Here is a 15,006-nt window from a genome sequence, read left to right on the forward strand (position 1 = left end):
TGTGCCCCTCCCTGCCCACTTCCTGTTTTCTCTGCTCAGGCAGGAGAACAGAATAATCCAACCCTTCGAGTGTTTCCTTACCGTTGTAAGCACTGTGCCATAGCACGTCTTGGCAGCTGATTGCTCTTCACTTAAAGCTCCTTGGCTTCGGAGGAAGAGTAATCTGGGCCCTCCAACCACTCACCCCCCCCCCCCCCCCCCAACTCCCAACTCCACACCCCAATGCTAGTAACTGCCTCCTTCCTGCAACACAATCATGTTATGATCCATTTAAATGGATTGAATCAAGTTAAATGAAGTAATGTGGGATGAAGCTGCTCCGTAACCTTAAATGCTGGCATGGACCTGTTGGGTTCAATGGTTTCCGTGCTATGCTTCCAAGGAAAACCACTGGGACATGAGGGGTTTGGAGTTGCTCAGTGAATCTGTGTTTCTGCAGGTACCAGTTTCTAGAAGAGGCCTTTAACAACCAGAAGGTCATCATCGATACACTGACCGCCAAACTGCAGGAGAAGAGAAACTATATCCAGTACACAGCCACTCAGATCCAGAACAGGTACCATGTGGAGTAGACTCCTCCTTTTGTTTCATCCCTTGTGCTTCATGTTGGGGATCACTTTTCTTAACAAAAATGGCATAGACACTGATGGTATCAATTTAGAACTGTGAGCAGTCCCTCACCCCAGGTATCTCCACTTCCCTATTAGCAGTTCTCTTTCTCTTTCTGCTATCCACTCAACCCACTTTGATTTCCTTCTCGCCAGTAACCCCGTGACTTGTCCCTCTCCCTCTTCACTGAGAATTCAGTCCACATCACTCACTCACTCACTCACTCACTCCCCAAAGGCTTTCCCTCCACTCTCTGCTGTGTCCTCATAACTCATGCTGTCTAGACTGAGGATTATTTGGCCAGCAGGAGAGAAAGTTTCCTAAAATAGAAGAGGGAAGTGTTCCAAGAGTAATCTCAATGAACTATGTAGGGAGATGAGAGGTAATAAGGTGCTTCAAAAGAGAAAGGGCTGAGCATTGGCAGGAATACATGAGGGGACTGAGGGGTGTGGAGAAATTGGTTGAACCTCTTTATCAGCTTCTGCTCTAGACCTCCCCAACCCCATTCCAAGATCCTGCCCTGATAGTATTTGACCATTTACTGGGGAACAACTCCAGCAGCCCTCCACTCTCATCATCGACAGACCGTAAAACATAAACAGAATGAGTAGGTTGTCACCTTTTCAATACTGACTAATCCTTTGCCTGCATAGATGCTGAAAGACTGTTTGTGGTGAGTGAGGAGAGTGAATGTTGTTTAAATTCTCTTTCCCTCCATCTCTGGCGATCATTGTTAGATGGAGCTGATTGTAGCTTCCAGTTATTAACCAGTCTGGATGTTCTACAAACCTTAACAGGCTGAATACAGGCAAGTAGGTGTGGTTGTCTGGACTGAATCCCACATGAATGGGTGGATGCATCTGTTTAGTATTTTTTTTGATTTGGCCCAATCTGAGTAAGGCAGTTGGCAATAACCTAGTGTAATACCAAGCCCAATGACCCTGCTTGTGTTACAGGATTAATGAAGTGAATGAAAACTGTAAGAAAGTTGAGCAGGACATTAAAGTGGCCGTCTTCACGCTAATGATCGAGATTAACAAGAAAGGAAAAGCTTTGTTGCAGCAGCTGGAGGTGAGATTTTTTTGGTTTCCTTTGAGGCTCCTTCACTTCTGGCCTCTTGCACACACGCTTTACTCCTCAGTCCTTCTGCCTGCCATGGTGGACATTACTTCAGCCAGCCAAGCGTTAAGGTCTGGAATTTCCTCCTTCAACCTCTGCACTTTATAGTTCGTCCTATTCCAGCAAAACCTAGAACAGTGGTACTGCATTGCAAGAAGGACTGTATTCCTGTTGAGAAATTCAACTGAGGTCCATTGAGGGTCAGAGCAAAACTCCCCTCAAACAGGGCGTACACCTGTTACCTGGTGATTATCACAATGCTGTTTGCTGGACTCAACTGTGTTCAAGCTGTTTTCTGTGGTTCCTGCGTTACAACAGTGCCTACTTTGAAGTACTACAAGGTGGTGTATACTGGGTTATGAAATGAGCTGTAATGATCCAAGTCTTTCCCACTGTAAAGAATTTTATTTTCACCACAACAGAACTCCCAGAGACCTGGGTTCAATCCTGACCTTCCAAAGCTGTCTGTGTAGAGTTTGCATATTCTCCCTGTGACCACGTGGGTTTCCTCCGGGTGTTCCGGTTTCCTCCCACATCGCAAAGACATATGGGTTGGTAGGTTAATTAGCCACTGTAAATTGCCCTTAGTGTGTAGGTGAGTGTAGGATCTGAAAAGAGTTGATGGGAATGTGGGGAGAATAAAATGGGAATTGTGTAGGATCAGTGTAAGTGAGTGCCTGGTGGTCAGCAAGGACACAGTGGGCCTGTTTCTGTGCTGCATGACTGTAAGAAATGTCCATAGCCTTCATATCTACTGATTTACAATGTGTTCTTGCTAATGGGTCATTTTTGTTTCCTTTGGGACTGTTTTGCAGAGTGTAACCAAAGACCGTCAAGCAAAACTCCTCCAACAACAACTTGAGATCTCTGGGCTCTCAAAGCAAGTGGAGCACGTCATGAACTTTGCCAAGTGGGCCATCTCCAATAGAAGCAGCATCGCACTGCTGTATAGTAAACGGCTGGTAGGTGATTGATGTGTTACAGACAGTGACCACAGGCCTCACTTCCTCTACAGCTGACAATGGAATTTTACGGCACAGTCTCCAAGAAACCTGGGTGGAATTCTGTGCAGCCCAGACTGCTCAGGCCAGTTTCTCTTGTTCCCTCTTGCGCTCTGGCAGAGAAGCAGTAGATAAACACAGTCATTACTTGGTGATCTGGATGGTTCACCTACTTAACAGACAAACCAACCAGGCTGTGAAAGGGGTGGGGTGGGGTGGGCAGTGGGAGCAGCTGATGTCTCTCACCTCTAGGCTAGTACACAGATCTAGCTTGGATTTCTGATGGCTTTAAGTTCCGGCAGTGAGTTTGAAGAAACCTCAATGCAGTCTCTGTTTTTGCGCTGGAGCAGTGGGCTTCACTAGTGGGGCTGCATTTACTGTTCCCCTTGAAAAAATTCCTGGAGAGTTTTAAAATCAGGTTAATAAAACTTGAGTGGCTTGCTAAGCCACTCCCCAGAGGGAGTTGTGTCCACCAGACTTGTCTGAGACCAGAGTCTCAAGCAGTCTAGTCGGAGTGAGAGCAGCGTACAGTTGTGCTTTTATGTTGGCCCAACAGGTTTGAGGTTTCTTTTACTGAAAGCAGCTTTCAGTTTCAAGATTTAAACAAACATTGATTTCAAAATCACAAATTTTAATGGTTAGCTTTGAACTAATGTCCTCTGCATTGTACAGGCATTTGAGTACTGGAAATTCGCCCTGACAGAATTCACAAATCGCTACCCAAAAATTTGAGATACGGAATAAAAATTGCTCTTGCAGAACGTGTGGAAAAATGAAAGTAAATAAAATAACACAAAATATTTCTTTTCAACTCGCATTTCTCTACGTAAGTGCAGGCGATGTAGCTTCACATTGTGTTTTCTAGGAATGCAATCCTCCCATAACGTGCGGATCTCCTGAAATTCCTTTCAGATAATGACTACACTGCTATATTGTAGGGTGTAGAGGCCCATACGGGGAAACGTCTACTCATAACCAATGTAATTAAGAGAAGCCACCCATGCCTGGGGTGGATGATGGGAGGATTGCAATGCTGGCTATAGGACCTGTCTGTGGTTGCAGCCAAGTTACGTTGTTTGGGCAGAGCCAAGTTACTTTGTCTGCCTGACATTGGGGAACTTTGCACAGGGATACCTGAAATGGGAAGAGTTCTGTTTGACACAGAGATCCTGCAACAGTAAGGGGAAACTCGACATGGTCCAGAGGAGATGGTCGGTGTTTCTCAGCTCAGTGTGCACTTCTGCAGCTACAACACTAGCTGTTTTGTTGGGAAATGGAGACGTTGGGATCGAGCCCGCAGATGTTTGTTATGTTGCAGTGCTGAAACCTTCCGGTATGTCAATGTCCAGCCTCTCCTCTGATTGCAGATCACATTTCAGCTGAGGTACATTCTCCGGGCTCGATGCGATGCCTCCCCAGTAGCCACCAGCTCTGTCCGATTTCACTGTGACCCAACCTTCTGGGCCAAGAACGTTCTCAACTTGGGTAAGTCGGAACGAACAGTGAACACTGCAACCTACCGTAACGTGTTGAGGAAACCAACCTTGTTTTAGTTGGGAAAGCTTTCTACTTGCTCCATGCCATTTGAGATCTTAAAATCAATGCTGCTACCTACTTTCCCACGTCATCTGGGCTCTGAGCTACTCTCTCCTGATGCAGGTTGTATGTTCAAGATCCACCGCTACCCAGGAGCACCTTAAGATCAATTCTTATCAAAATCAATAAGGCTATTCAACCCCTCTGCTATTCAATAAGATTATGTCTGATCTTTTACCTCAGTGCTGCTTTCCTGCTCTAGTCCTATCCACTTTGATGCTCTTAATACCTAAAAATCTGTCTTGAATGTACTCAACAACTGAGTCTATAGTCCTTTTGGGTAGAGAATTTCAAAGATTCACCACCCTCTGGCTAAAGAAGTTTCTTCTTAACTCTGTTCCAAATGGCAGACTCCTTATTGTGAGACAGTGACTCCTGGTTCTAGACAACCCAGCCACGTGAGATATCAACTCTGCACCTGCCCTATCAAACCCTGTCATTTTTTTTTGGTTTCAATGCAATCACCTTTCTTTCTTCTAAACTCTGGGCTCAGTCTGGTTAATCTCCCGTTTTAGGATGAACCAGGAATAACTCCGCTAAGAGTGTCCATTGTCTACTGGCCTGTCTTTCAGATGGGGCTTTAGTTCAAAATCCCCATCTGCCTCCTCAAGGGAGTGCAGAAGATCCCATGTCACAGTTCAAAGAAGAGCCAGCAAAGCCCCCAGTGGGAAGCCCAATCTGGAACGCCTTCAGTCTTGTTTCCAAGGCAATCGGACTGAGAGACACTTTTGTAAGGACATCAGTGGGTGGCTAGATACTTGATGGCCAGCATGGACTGAAGGAGCTGAAGTACCTGTACGGCTCTATGGTTCTTTGTGGGATCTTGCTGTGTGCAAATTGGCTGTTGTGTGTGCGTACCACTTGTAAAGGAGGTCCATAGTTGCAAATCTTTTTGACCAGGCAGGCAATGATTTCTCTTCCTGTTAACAAAATGTCGGAGTTCAAAGTCAAAGTCGAGCTTATTGTCATATGCACAAGTAGGTGTGTGCACAGATGTAATGATGAGCTTACTCGCATCACAGGCACATTGGATCATATAAGCAGCATTCACAAGAAAAACATAAATTAAACATTATACGCAATTCTTACAAGAAAGAACACAATTAGAACCAAAAAAAAATGGTCCATTTTAGTGTTGCACTGGTTGGTTCAAGAACCGAATGGTTGAAGGGAAGTAGCTGCTCCTGAACCTGGTGGTGTGGGACTTCAGGCTTCTGTACCTCCTGCCCAATGGTAGCTGTGAGAAGCTGACGTGGCCCGGATGGTGGTGAGGTGTTCTAAAAGGGACGGGGGAAAGGGGGGGTTTAAAATGTCTGTTTGTTTGTTTTGTTTTTCCAAAGTGAGAAACAGGAAGGTTGTAGTGATGGAGGGTTACTCCATAGTTTGTCCTAAAGTAGAAGATCCATAACTTCTTTTACCCTCCCAATCCCGACAGGTTCCCTCGTTTTGGACAAGAGTCCAGTTCCGTCCAGCGGTGGTCCTAATGTGGCAACGGGCCCAAGCCTGCAGTCCCAGGACAATAACGCGGGTAAGGTCCAAGGGCAGATTAACCTGGCCCAGCTCCGCTTGCAACACATGCAGCAACAAGCCATGGCTCACAGAATTCAGCAGCGCATGCACCAGATGAGACCCATCTTACCAGGCGCACAGCAGCCCAGGCCTCAAGGCCCAACCCTGGGCCAGCAGCAACCACCTCTGTCTCCTAGCAACCAGGTAAGCACCTACAACCAAACATTAGCTGTGATTTCGAGTGCCAGAGTCGACCATGGTCACCATTGGCTCAGAATTCTGACAAACGGTCTTCGAACAGAAATGCTAACTGTTTCTCAGAATTATAGAGTCACGCCGTATGGAAACAGGCCCTTCGGCCCAACAAATACATGCTGACTATCAAGCTCCCATTTTTACAACAATTCTACGCTTCTCCAAATATTCCCCTTAACTCTCCTCCGATACCGCTGCTAACCTACATAGTAGGGACAATTTACAGTGGCCAATTAACCTGCAATTATGTAATGGGGACCACTTGGTGGAAACCCATGCGGTCACAAGGACAACATTCAATCTCCACACGGACGGCACCGGAGTTCAGGATTGAACCTGGGCCGCTGGTGCTCTGAGGCAACAGCACTACCAGATGCGCCACTGCACCAACTCAGATGTTGCCTAACTAATTTCCAGCGAGCGTGTCCCATTTTCATTTTATATAACAGGAATGGAGGTGGGACAGTTATGTCACTGTAGCCGTGGTGGACCTCCAGCTGGGGTTGTATTGTTTGTGAAACCTCTACTCAACTGCCAGGTCCCATGTGTTGGCAATGCATAGTTTTAAGGAGCTTGTCCTGAAAAGCCCTGAATCCTGAACTCTTGGCGTGGATGATGGATGTTGTTGGCTGCACTTCAGTTTTTTTTATATATCAGAACTTGCAGTGAATTGTCTGCAAATTCGACCGGCAGTTTTAATTGAAATGGATGAAGGCTACCAAGAACTAGAGGACTTTCCCAGTTGGAAAGTGAGTAGTGTACTGTGTGGTGAGTTGGCTTTCCACCGTCTGGAATAGGATTCAGATCTATGCCAGATTAAAAGTCCACCACGTATATTACAGGAACCGAGTCTTCCTGTGGGTCAGATTATGAGGTGGGCACAGGTCTTCACTATTCTGAAGCTTCTCGTTCCTACTGATTGTCAAACTTGCTCTGGGAAGCCCAAGGCTCAGTGATGTGAGGAGTAGAATAAATTCCCACATCGCATCCAAGGTTGAGGTAGAATGGAGAGAAGTTTAATCAGTAGCAGACTGGGCAATTCAGTGCTGACCTTCCTCTGCATGAGGTCCATAAATAAATTGGAGTAATACATCACCGCACATTGTTCACATCTGTCCACTCCAGTTTTGCCTGGCACAAATAAAGTGTTCTAGTGGCATGATCCAGGCAGACTCGAAGGCTCCCTCATACTGATTCGGGGCTATCTCTGGAGCAGAAGAGGTATGTGCCCAGGTATGCACATTACTGTGTGACATTGGGAGGTTGCTGCACATGTTGAGTGCAATGCATCCTGGCATTACTCAACCAATGATTATTTTTGAGAGTTACTGAGATGAGAGATGTTCATGCCTCAGAATGGGAAATACCTTCTCTCTGCCCATCATTATGGGACATGTTCTGAGGTACAGGTTGGCACACTTAACCGCCATATCACAGGCTGTCTAAAGACTTAACTAGATCCTTAACAGGAGATCCAGGAGCTAATGAATTACAAAGGCTTTCCGATTGGAAGCTCCGGCAAGCCGAAAGGGGCAAAGAAGCAGCTCTACAAGTACTTGAAGGCTGAGGTCTAGCCCCGTAGCCCTGTGACTGAAAGAACTGATGGTGTGTAGAAAGAGCGTAGGAGATCTGTAGCTCACTGAAGCCACAACGTGCAATGATTCTTCAGCACTGCCAAAACCGTCTCTCACCTACAAACCCAAGATCTCACCTGAGTGAGAGCCGGCATGGAGGAGAGCTTATCAAGGCCAGAGGGGCAGTCAGTGCCCACTCAAAAGAACACCTAAAAGCTTTTCAATGGAGACTCTGTCCTTGACATGGGGGCCTATGACTCTGTTCCACAGCACACCATGCCCTCCAGTCTCACTGCCACTCCAGATCAACAAGAGGTTGAAATGGCCATTTATCAGGGGAAGAGCCAAGGCCTTGTGGTCCTGTATTTGAATAGTACAGGTTGTTCTGCTAAAACATGTGTTTCCGCAATGCAAATTGGTTATAATGTGATTGATGGATTGAGGGAACACCTTGGGAGCTCACGATATCCCTGCTGAAACTTGGCGACGTGGAACCTCTGACTTAAACTTGGGAAGAGCGGACTTGCTGTAATTGTGACCATCTTCGAGAAGAGACGCATCTAACTACAGAGAGGTCTTCCAGTTGTTTGCTACAGGGTCAGTCACTGCCAGATCCTCCTCAGCTTGCCTGCTGCCACTGACGAAGGAGCAACTCCTCAAACTGCAGCATTGGTTCTGTCCATCTGGAGAACGTTATCTTCACTGTGTGGTAACTCCAGAACAAACCAGCAGAGACCTGCATCAGCCTTTGTACACAGCCCTTTTTGAACTTCCAAGAACCTTTTAATTGTGTCAACCAAAAGGGACTGTGGCTGCCCTGAGAAATTTGTGTTCATTCTGTATTTGTTACTGGATGGCAGGGAAGCTGAGATTCTAATGTGTCCAGTGCAGACCCAGTCCCAATGCATAACTGGGGTCAGGCAAGGCTATCCTCAATCTTTCTCTCCTCAATCTTTCTGTGGGGTCTTGCATTCAACAAGCATCCTACTGGAGTGGAGCAAATCTGGACGAAGGGGAATCTTCGACCAACATCAGTCCAACCTCCATTGTTGAGGTGCAACACTGCAGACAGTGCTTGCATGTGCAGGTCAAGCTCCAAGTCATCATTGACTTGTTCACTGAAACACAAGAGAATGGGCCTTGCACTAAACATCTGCAAAGCAAAGGTTTTCCTCCAACCTGTCGTTGCCACACAACACCGCCCATCCAACGATAAAGGTACGTGACAAGACCCAGGAAAACATTTGGGAACAAATCTCTGAACAAAGGCAGATATCCATGACCAAGTTCACCACTTCCTCCTTGTACTTTGCTAGCGAAATGCCACCTGATGGAGCCATAGACTCGTACAGATGGAAGCAGGTTATTCAGCAAACACAGTCCACACAGACCTGTGGGCACCCAACCATATTAATCCCATATTCCAACACCTGGCCCACAGCCTTCTTATCCACCGATGTCTCTGGAAAATCTTCAAAGTCGATTGGCAAGATAAATGAACCAACATCAGTGTCCCCTCCCAAGCAGGAGGCTCTAGTTGCACAAAGCTGGCTCTGATGCCTGGGGCCGTACTCTGGAAACGGGCTGTCCATTGTGAGTTCTACATGGGAAGAGATCACCAGGGGGATAGGGGAAAAGATTAGATGTGTGCTCCAAGCCTCAGTGAGAAGTATTTTACAACTTCACTGATTTATGGGAACCCTTGGCTCAGGAGTGATCAAAGTGGAGACGGTGCTTTTGGGATGACACTGTGTACCTTGAGTTTCTTCAGGAAAGCCGAACTTCAACACTGGATTGAATCACACCACTTTTCACCCTTCTGGCCAACAGACACCTTCCACACCACCTCCGGTGGAGTTTGCAGGTCCCAGAGTGGCCTTGCCAGCCACCTCAGAAGGGGAAGCAAGCCATCCTCGATCCTGAGGAACCACAGAAGAGAATGAGTACAGCCTTTCACCACCTCACTCATCAGCCATTCTGTGACCTTTTTAACTGACGCAGCCATTTCCAGAACTGACATTTGCTGGCTCCAGAGAGCCACTTCTGATGTGGCCCAATGTTGAAAAATACAGGTTATTCTGCTAAAACTTGTTTTTCCATAACGCAAGTTGGTTATAATGTGATTGATGGATTGAGGGAACAATGTTTGCAGTATGCCCATTGGTTATCGTACAATCGCGACTGGGAAAACCTGTTTGAATCTGTTCTTTGAAGGCAACTGCAGCCTGTTCTGCTATAACTCAACTTTCTATAACAGAATGTTACTTAAGAATGTAACTTCAGAATGTAACTTATTGCGTTACAGCAGGACTACCTGCACCTTCATTTAAACCATCAGAGAAAAAAATCCCTTAATGTGGGACTTGTGCCTCTAATCCCAAAAGCTGTGAAGGCCATTGGGTTGGTGAACATTGCAGCCAGTGTGCACCATTTACAACCAGAACAGCATAGAAGGAGCCTATTCAGCTGATCGAAAGGGCCGTCTGATTAGCCCCGTGCTCCAAAGCTCGGCAATATTCCTCCTTTTTAAGCAATTTATCTGGTTCCCTTTTGCAGGTTACTGCTGGTTCTACTTGCAGCAACCTGGCAGGCAGAGCCTCTCTGACCTTGGCCACAAATGGTACTCTCATCTTCACTTCTCAGTTACTGGCCACCACCTTCTTGAGGACAGTTAGGGAACGGGCAGTAAATATCTTGTCAGCACTGCCCATAGCTTGAAAAATGAATAAATGATACAAAGTTTGTAGCTGTCCCCCTTGGCTATCACCCTGCATGATCAATATCTGCTCATTATTCTGAACCACACATGATGGCACCTGGTGTTATCATAAGACAGTGAAGAAGGTTATCGAAAGTTACAGGGGGATCTTGATCAGCTTGGTAAGTGGGCTGAGAAGCAAATGGCTCTCAATCCAGACAAGTGCAAAGTGATGCACTTTGGGAAGTTAAACCAGGGTAGGACTTCCACAGTGAACGATGAGGCCTTGGGGAGTGTTGTAGAACAGAGGGACCTAGGAATCCAAGTGCATAGTTCCCTGAAAGTGGCATCACAGGTAGACAGGGTGGTGAAGAAGGCAGTTGGCACACTGACCTTCATCAGTCAGGACACTGGGTATAGAAATTGGGATGTTAAGTTGCAGTTGTTACGAGACATTGGTGAGGCCACACCTGGAGTGTTGAGTACAGTTTTGGTTACCCTGTTATAGGAAAGATGTCATTAAGCTGGAAAGAGTGCAAAGAAGATTTACGTGAATGTTGCCAGGACTCGAGGACCTAGTTATAGGGAGAGGCTGGGCAGGCTAGGACTTTATTGGAGCATAGGAGTCTGAGGGGTGACATTACAGAGGTGTGTAATGTTATAAGGGGCATAGATAAGGTGAATGCACACAGTCTTTTACCCGGGGAAGTCAAAAACTAGAGGGCATAAGTTTGCAGTGAGAGGGGAAAGGTTGAAAAGGGACAACTTCTTCACGCAGTGGGTGGTGGGTATATGGAACGAACTGAACTGCCTGAGGAAGTAGTAGAGGCGGACACTTGGAAAGACACATGGATGGGAAAGGTTTAGAGGGATATGGACCAAACATGGTCAAATGGGACCAACTTAGATGGGCATCTTGGTCGGCATGGATGAGTTGGATGGAAGGGCCTGTTTCCGTGCTGTATTATTCTATGGCGCTATGGTTTTGAATGCCTCTGTTAAACGTTACCTTGTATTTCCCTGCTTTAAGTCAAGAAATTCTGATTTTAGAGTCCCTCTAACCTTTCAGCTTGGTGATTTATTCAATTTTTTTGCTGGTACTGTCCCTGCCATTGATAGCCTTCGCGCTCAGATGAATGTTATAAGCCTGTTACATGTGATGGCTGTTACATTATGGCAGCGTTAAAAATAATTTCAACATGGACAGCCAAGGGGAAGAAATTAAAAAATTTGTGTTGCAACAATAAATTACTTTCAAAGCTGTGTCAATTATTGCAGCTTGTAAATTGCAGGTCATGAATTTGCAGGAAATGTCGAGATCTTTGTCTTTCGTTTTGTCATTCCATTTTGGGTAGAATCCCCTGAAGAGCCAGAGAATACAGAGCACACTGAAAATATTGAAGAATATTCAGAGAATACTGAATACAGAGCAGAAACAGCCCCTTTGGCTCACTGAGTCCATGCTGCCCAACGACCACCCATGTAGACCACTTCCATGTTTTACTCCCCACATTCCCATCGATCCCTCCGGATTCTACCACTCACCTACAGACTAAGTCCAATTTACAGTGGATGGCCAACCTTCCGACCTGCATGTGTTTGCGCTGTGGGAGGAAACTGGAGCACCCGGAGGAAACCCACGCAGTCACAGGGAGAATGTGCGAACTCCAGATAGACAGGACTGGGGGTTGGGATCAAACCTTGGGTCGCTGAAACTGTGAGGCAGCATCTTCACCAGCTGGGCCATTGTGCCATCCCCTGTGGTAAAGTTTGAAGGATAGAATATTAAAAATTAAATTTGCCCCACCTGAGCTCTTTCCTTGCAATCTGTTGGGTGTGCACTAGAGAGCAAACAAAGCTAACTCTGTCCAAAATAAGCAGAGACCTGTGAAATTGAGGTGGTTCTCAAAGATGCACCTCGTGTTGCCAGTTTTCAGTGGTGCATAGACCCGGAAGCTGGAGGTGAGAGACCTCATTTGTTTGCCTTGTGCTCAGTCCCTGCAGCCACCTCGCCTCATCAGTCTGCAGAGCCTGCAGCGGGGTAATCCAAGTGCACCGGCCCCTCCAGCACAGCAGAACCGAATGCCGCCGAGTAATGCCACCAAGATGACCAGCCCTCAGCAGCAGAGCGGGCCGCAGCACCACATGACCACAAGCCCCCTGATGAGACAGGTAAGCGGCAAAGGGGCCGGTGGGATCAAGAGGGAAGCCACCCACAGTCTTCCCTCCCCAAACCCTTCTCTGTGCCTTTCAACCACCTTGAAGTCCAATTTATTTTTGACCAACCCTTCCTAAGATCTCCTGCTTTGCCTTGTCAGTTTACATTTGATTACATTCCTGTGACTCTCCTGTGCTGAGAAATTATATCGGGCCTCTCAGCAGCTTCCGCAGGCTTTTTAAATGAAGTTTTTACTCTGGTTTAGGAGAAAACGAGGGCTTTTCGGTAGGTTGACTGGCCCAGGGCTCTTTGAATAAAAGTGCATCGAAATCTGCTCCCCTCTCCCTCCTTGTCACCACATCGCTGAACAAATGTATTGTTTGCATATAGAGCAAGAAAAATTTGCATTTTTAAAAGGTGAAGCTTGTCTGAACCACACTGAGGTAAAATGCAGATGGGAGAGGCAAAGGACAAAAGACTTTGTACTTTTAGAGTGATGGGCTGCCCATTATTGGAAAGGCACACATCTAATCTTAGAAACAGCCCCTTACTCTGGTACCGAAGAGTCGTCAAAAAGGTGCTTTTACAGCATTGGCTAAGTATCATTGTCTAAGGCCCTCTCTAAAGTCACAGTACAAATCTGGAGCTACCTGATCTGACACCTGGAGGGGTTGTGTCAAACCGGATTAGGTTTAGCGTTTGTGTAAATGCACTTTGAAAAACCTGAATCTTGGTTAGATTTCTGAAAATATCTCGGCTGTACTTAAATGTTCAGAGAATGCCATGCAGTGGAAGTAACTGTGTTCGGGAGTAGGTGTGTGACTGTCCCCACAGCTGTCACCTGACTGGGGACTCCATAGTCCTACTCAGCCAGTATAAAGAGGGGCATTGACTGATTGGAACCCAGTACTTTAACTATTACTGCTCCTCCCCTCCCCTTGCAGAACTGGGGGGAGGACAAGAGAGAATATGATAGATTTTTGGGAGGGACGAGACCTTGCCAGCAATGCTACCATCCCAGAAACAATGAAAAAAGAGAAGGAAAAGAAGCCTTTAGGTACCACATAAGAGATTTCCATGCTTGCAAGCCAGTTCTTGGGAGACCTCATGCCACTTTTGCTCAGATAATAATAAATTGTGAATGTATCTAAATTCTTCTTAATAATGGACTACTATTGGTGTACGATGACTAGAACTGCGTGGTGACTGTTGTTAAATAGACCAATGTGCCCACAGCAGGAGCCCACAAATCCACCACATGATGGCTCGCAGTTGACTGTCAATGGGAAGTAGAATGTCATTGAGGAAACGTGGAGGGCACCCAGTGTGATGTTGGATCTTTAGCATCTGATGGGGCAGGTGGGCAGATTTAATGCTTCAAAGCCTCCAAAGCTGCAGCTCACCCTTGAGACATTTATGGCACAACAAGTTCAGTGTGGCAAGTTTGAGCTGTGGGCGGGAGTCACTCCACAATGAGCACAGTTGAAGTATTTCGGTCTATGAATTTGTTGCTTGGGACCAGCTCTGTTTTTTACTGTTGTCCCCTTTTGCCCCATTTTCCTCAGCACTGCAGTCTTGGAAACTCAAGACCCCTCCCAGTAGCCAGCACTACAAGCCCCTCTTACTCTTCCATGGCCTTTGTGACTGCACGTGGTGGATTTGCCTCCAATAGCCCGATTCTGATGGTCGAGCTGCTCCCATCAGTTACCAGCCCTGACCATCTATCCTGTCTTCCTGATATTCCACAAATACAGGTAAAAGCAAACGTAGGCAAAGGGAACAGGGGTGCACCAACCCTTTATTGAGGTACAGTTCAGAAGATTTGTGTTTGTATTGAGGGGTGGTATGGGAATTGAAAGAATTTGAAAGCTTTATAGTTTGTTACATTGTTAAATGCTCAGTGCTACCCCATCCCACAGGACATGGTTCCCGCTTTGTTGCCGATGAGTCTAGTGGACACATTCTGTACAGCAACCACGATAAAGGCCCAAATGTGCCAGCTCCTTGCTTCTTACCAGGTGACCATTGCAGACATTAACCTGAGATCCTGTCTCCTTGTCCTGTTAGTTCAGGTGGACGGTAAGGATTCCTGACGAAGGGTCATTGACCTGAAAAGTTAACTCTATTTCTCCTTCCACAGATCCTGCTTGACCTGAGTGTTTCTGAATTTTCTCTTTCATTTATTACGTTAAAGATTCCGTACTTGAGGGTAATGTGTGGAGGAAAGTAGGTAGTTCCACTCCTGTGTTTCCACTTATCACCTTCCGGCCGCTGTCTCTGCCTCGTCCCTCCACCTGCTTCCATCTGTGCCCTTGTTTGCCACCTATCGCCCACCAGCCTCTATCTCTCCCCCCACCAGTTCCCCCTCCCTGCTCCATCTGCCCATCATCTTCCACCTGACCTGGTTCAACCTATCACCGCCCAGCCCCTGTCTTGCCCCTCTTTATACTGGCTATCTTCCCTCTACATTCGTAGTCCTGATGCAGG

General features: G+C 46.6%; 1 protein-coding gene across 2 annotated transcripts in view; it reads left to right on the forward strand.

Moving 5' to 3' along the window:
- The window catches only part of LOC127578267 (E3 ubiquitin-protein ligase TRIM33-like), a 113,283-nt gene that overhangs the window by 83,304 nt on the left and 14,973 nt on the right, over nucleotides 1–15,006 (forward strand). The window contains exons 5-11 of one of the 2 annotated variants that reach the window (XM_052030061.1): nucleotides 440–556; nucleotides 1,566–1,680; nucleotides 2,544–2,690; nucleotides 4,097–4,214; nucleotides 5,761–6,038; nucleotides 12,357–12,533; nucleotides 14,085–14,273. In XM_052030061.1, coding sequence (XP_051886021.1) covers nucleotides 440–556; nucleotides 1,566–1,680; nucleotides 2,544–2,690; nucleotides 4,097–4,214; nucleotides 5,761–6,038; nucleotides 12,357–12,533; nucleotides 14,085–14,273 — 1,141 coding nt within the window. The remainder of the gene's footprint in view (nucleotides 1–439; nucleotides 557–1,565; nucleotides 1,681–2,543; nucleotides 2,691–4,096; nucleotides 4,215–5,760; nucleotides 6,039–12,356; nucleotides 12,534–14,084; nucleotides 14,274–15,006) is intronic. The other variant, XM_052030062.1, reaches the window with a different exon arrangement.

Source organism: Pristis pectinata, chromosome 15 (genome assembly GCF_009764475.1).
Source record: "Pristis pectinata isolate sPriPec2 chromosome 15, sPriPec2.1.pri, whole genome shotgun sequence".
Classification (NCBI taxonomy): domain Eukaryota; kingdom Metazoa; phylum Chordata; class Chondrichthyes; order Rhinopristiformes; family Pristidae; genus Pristis; species Pristis pectinata.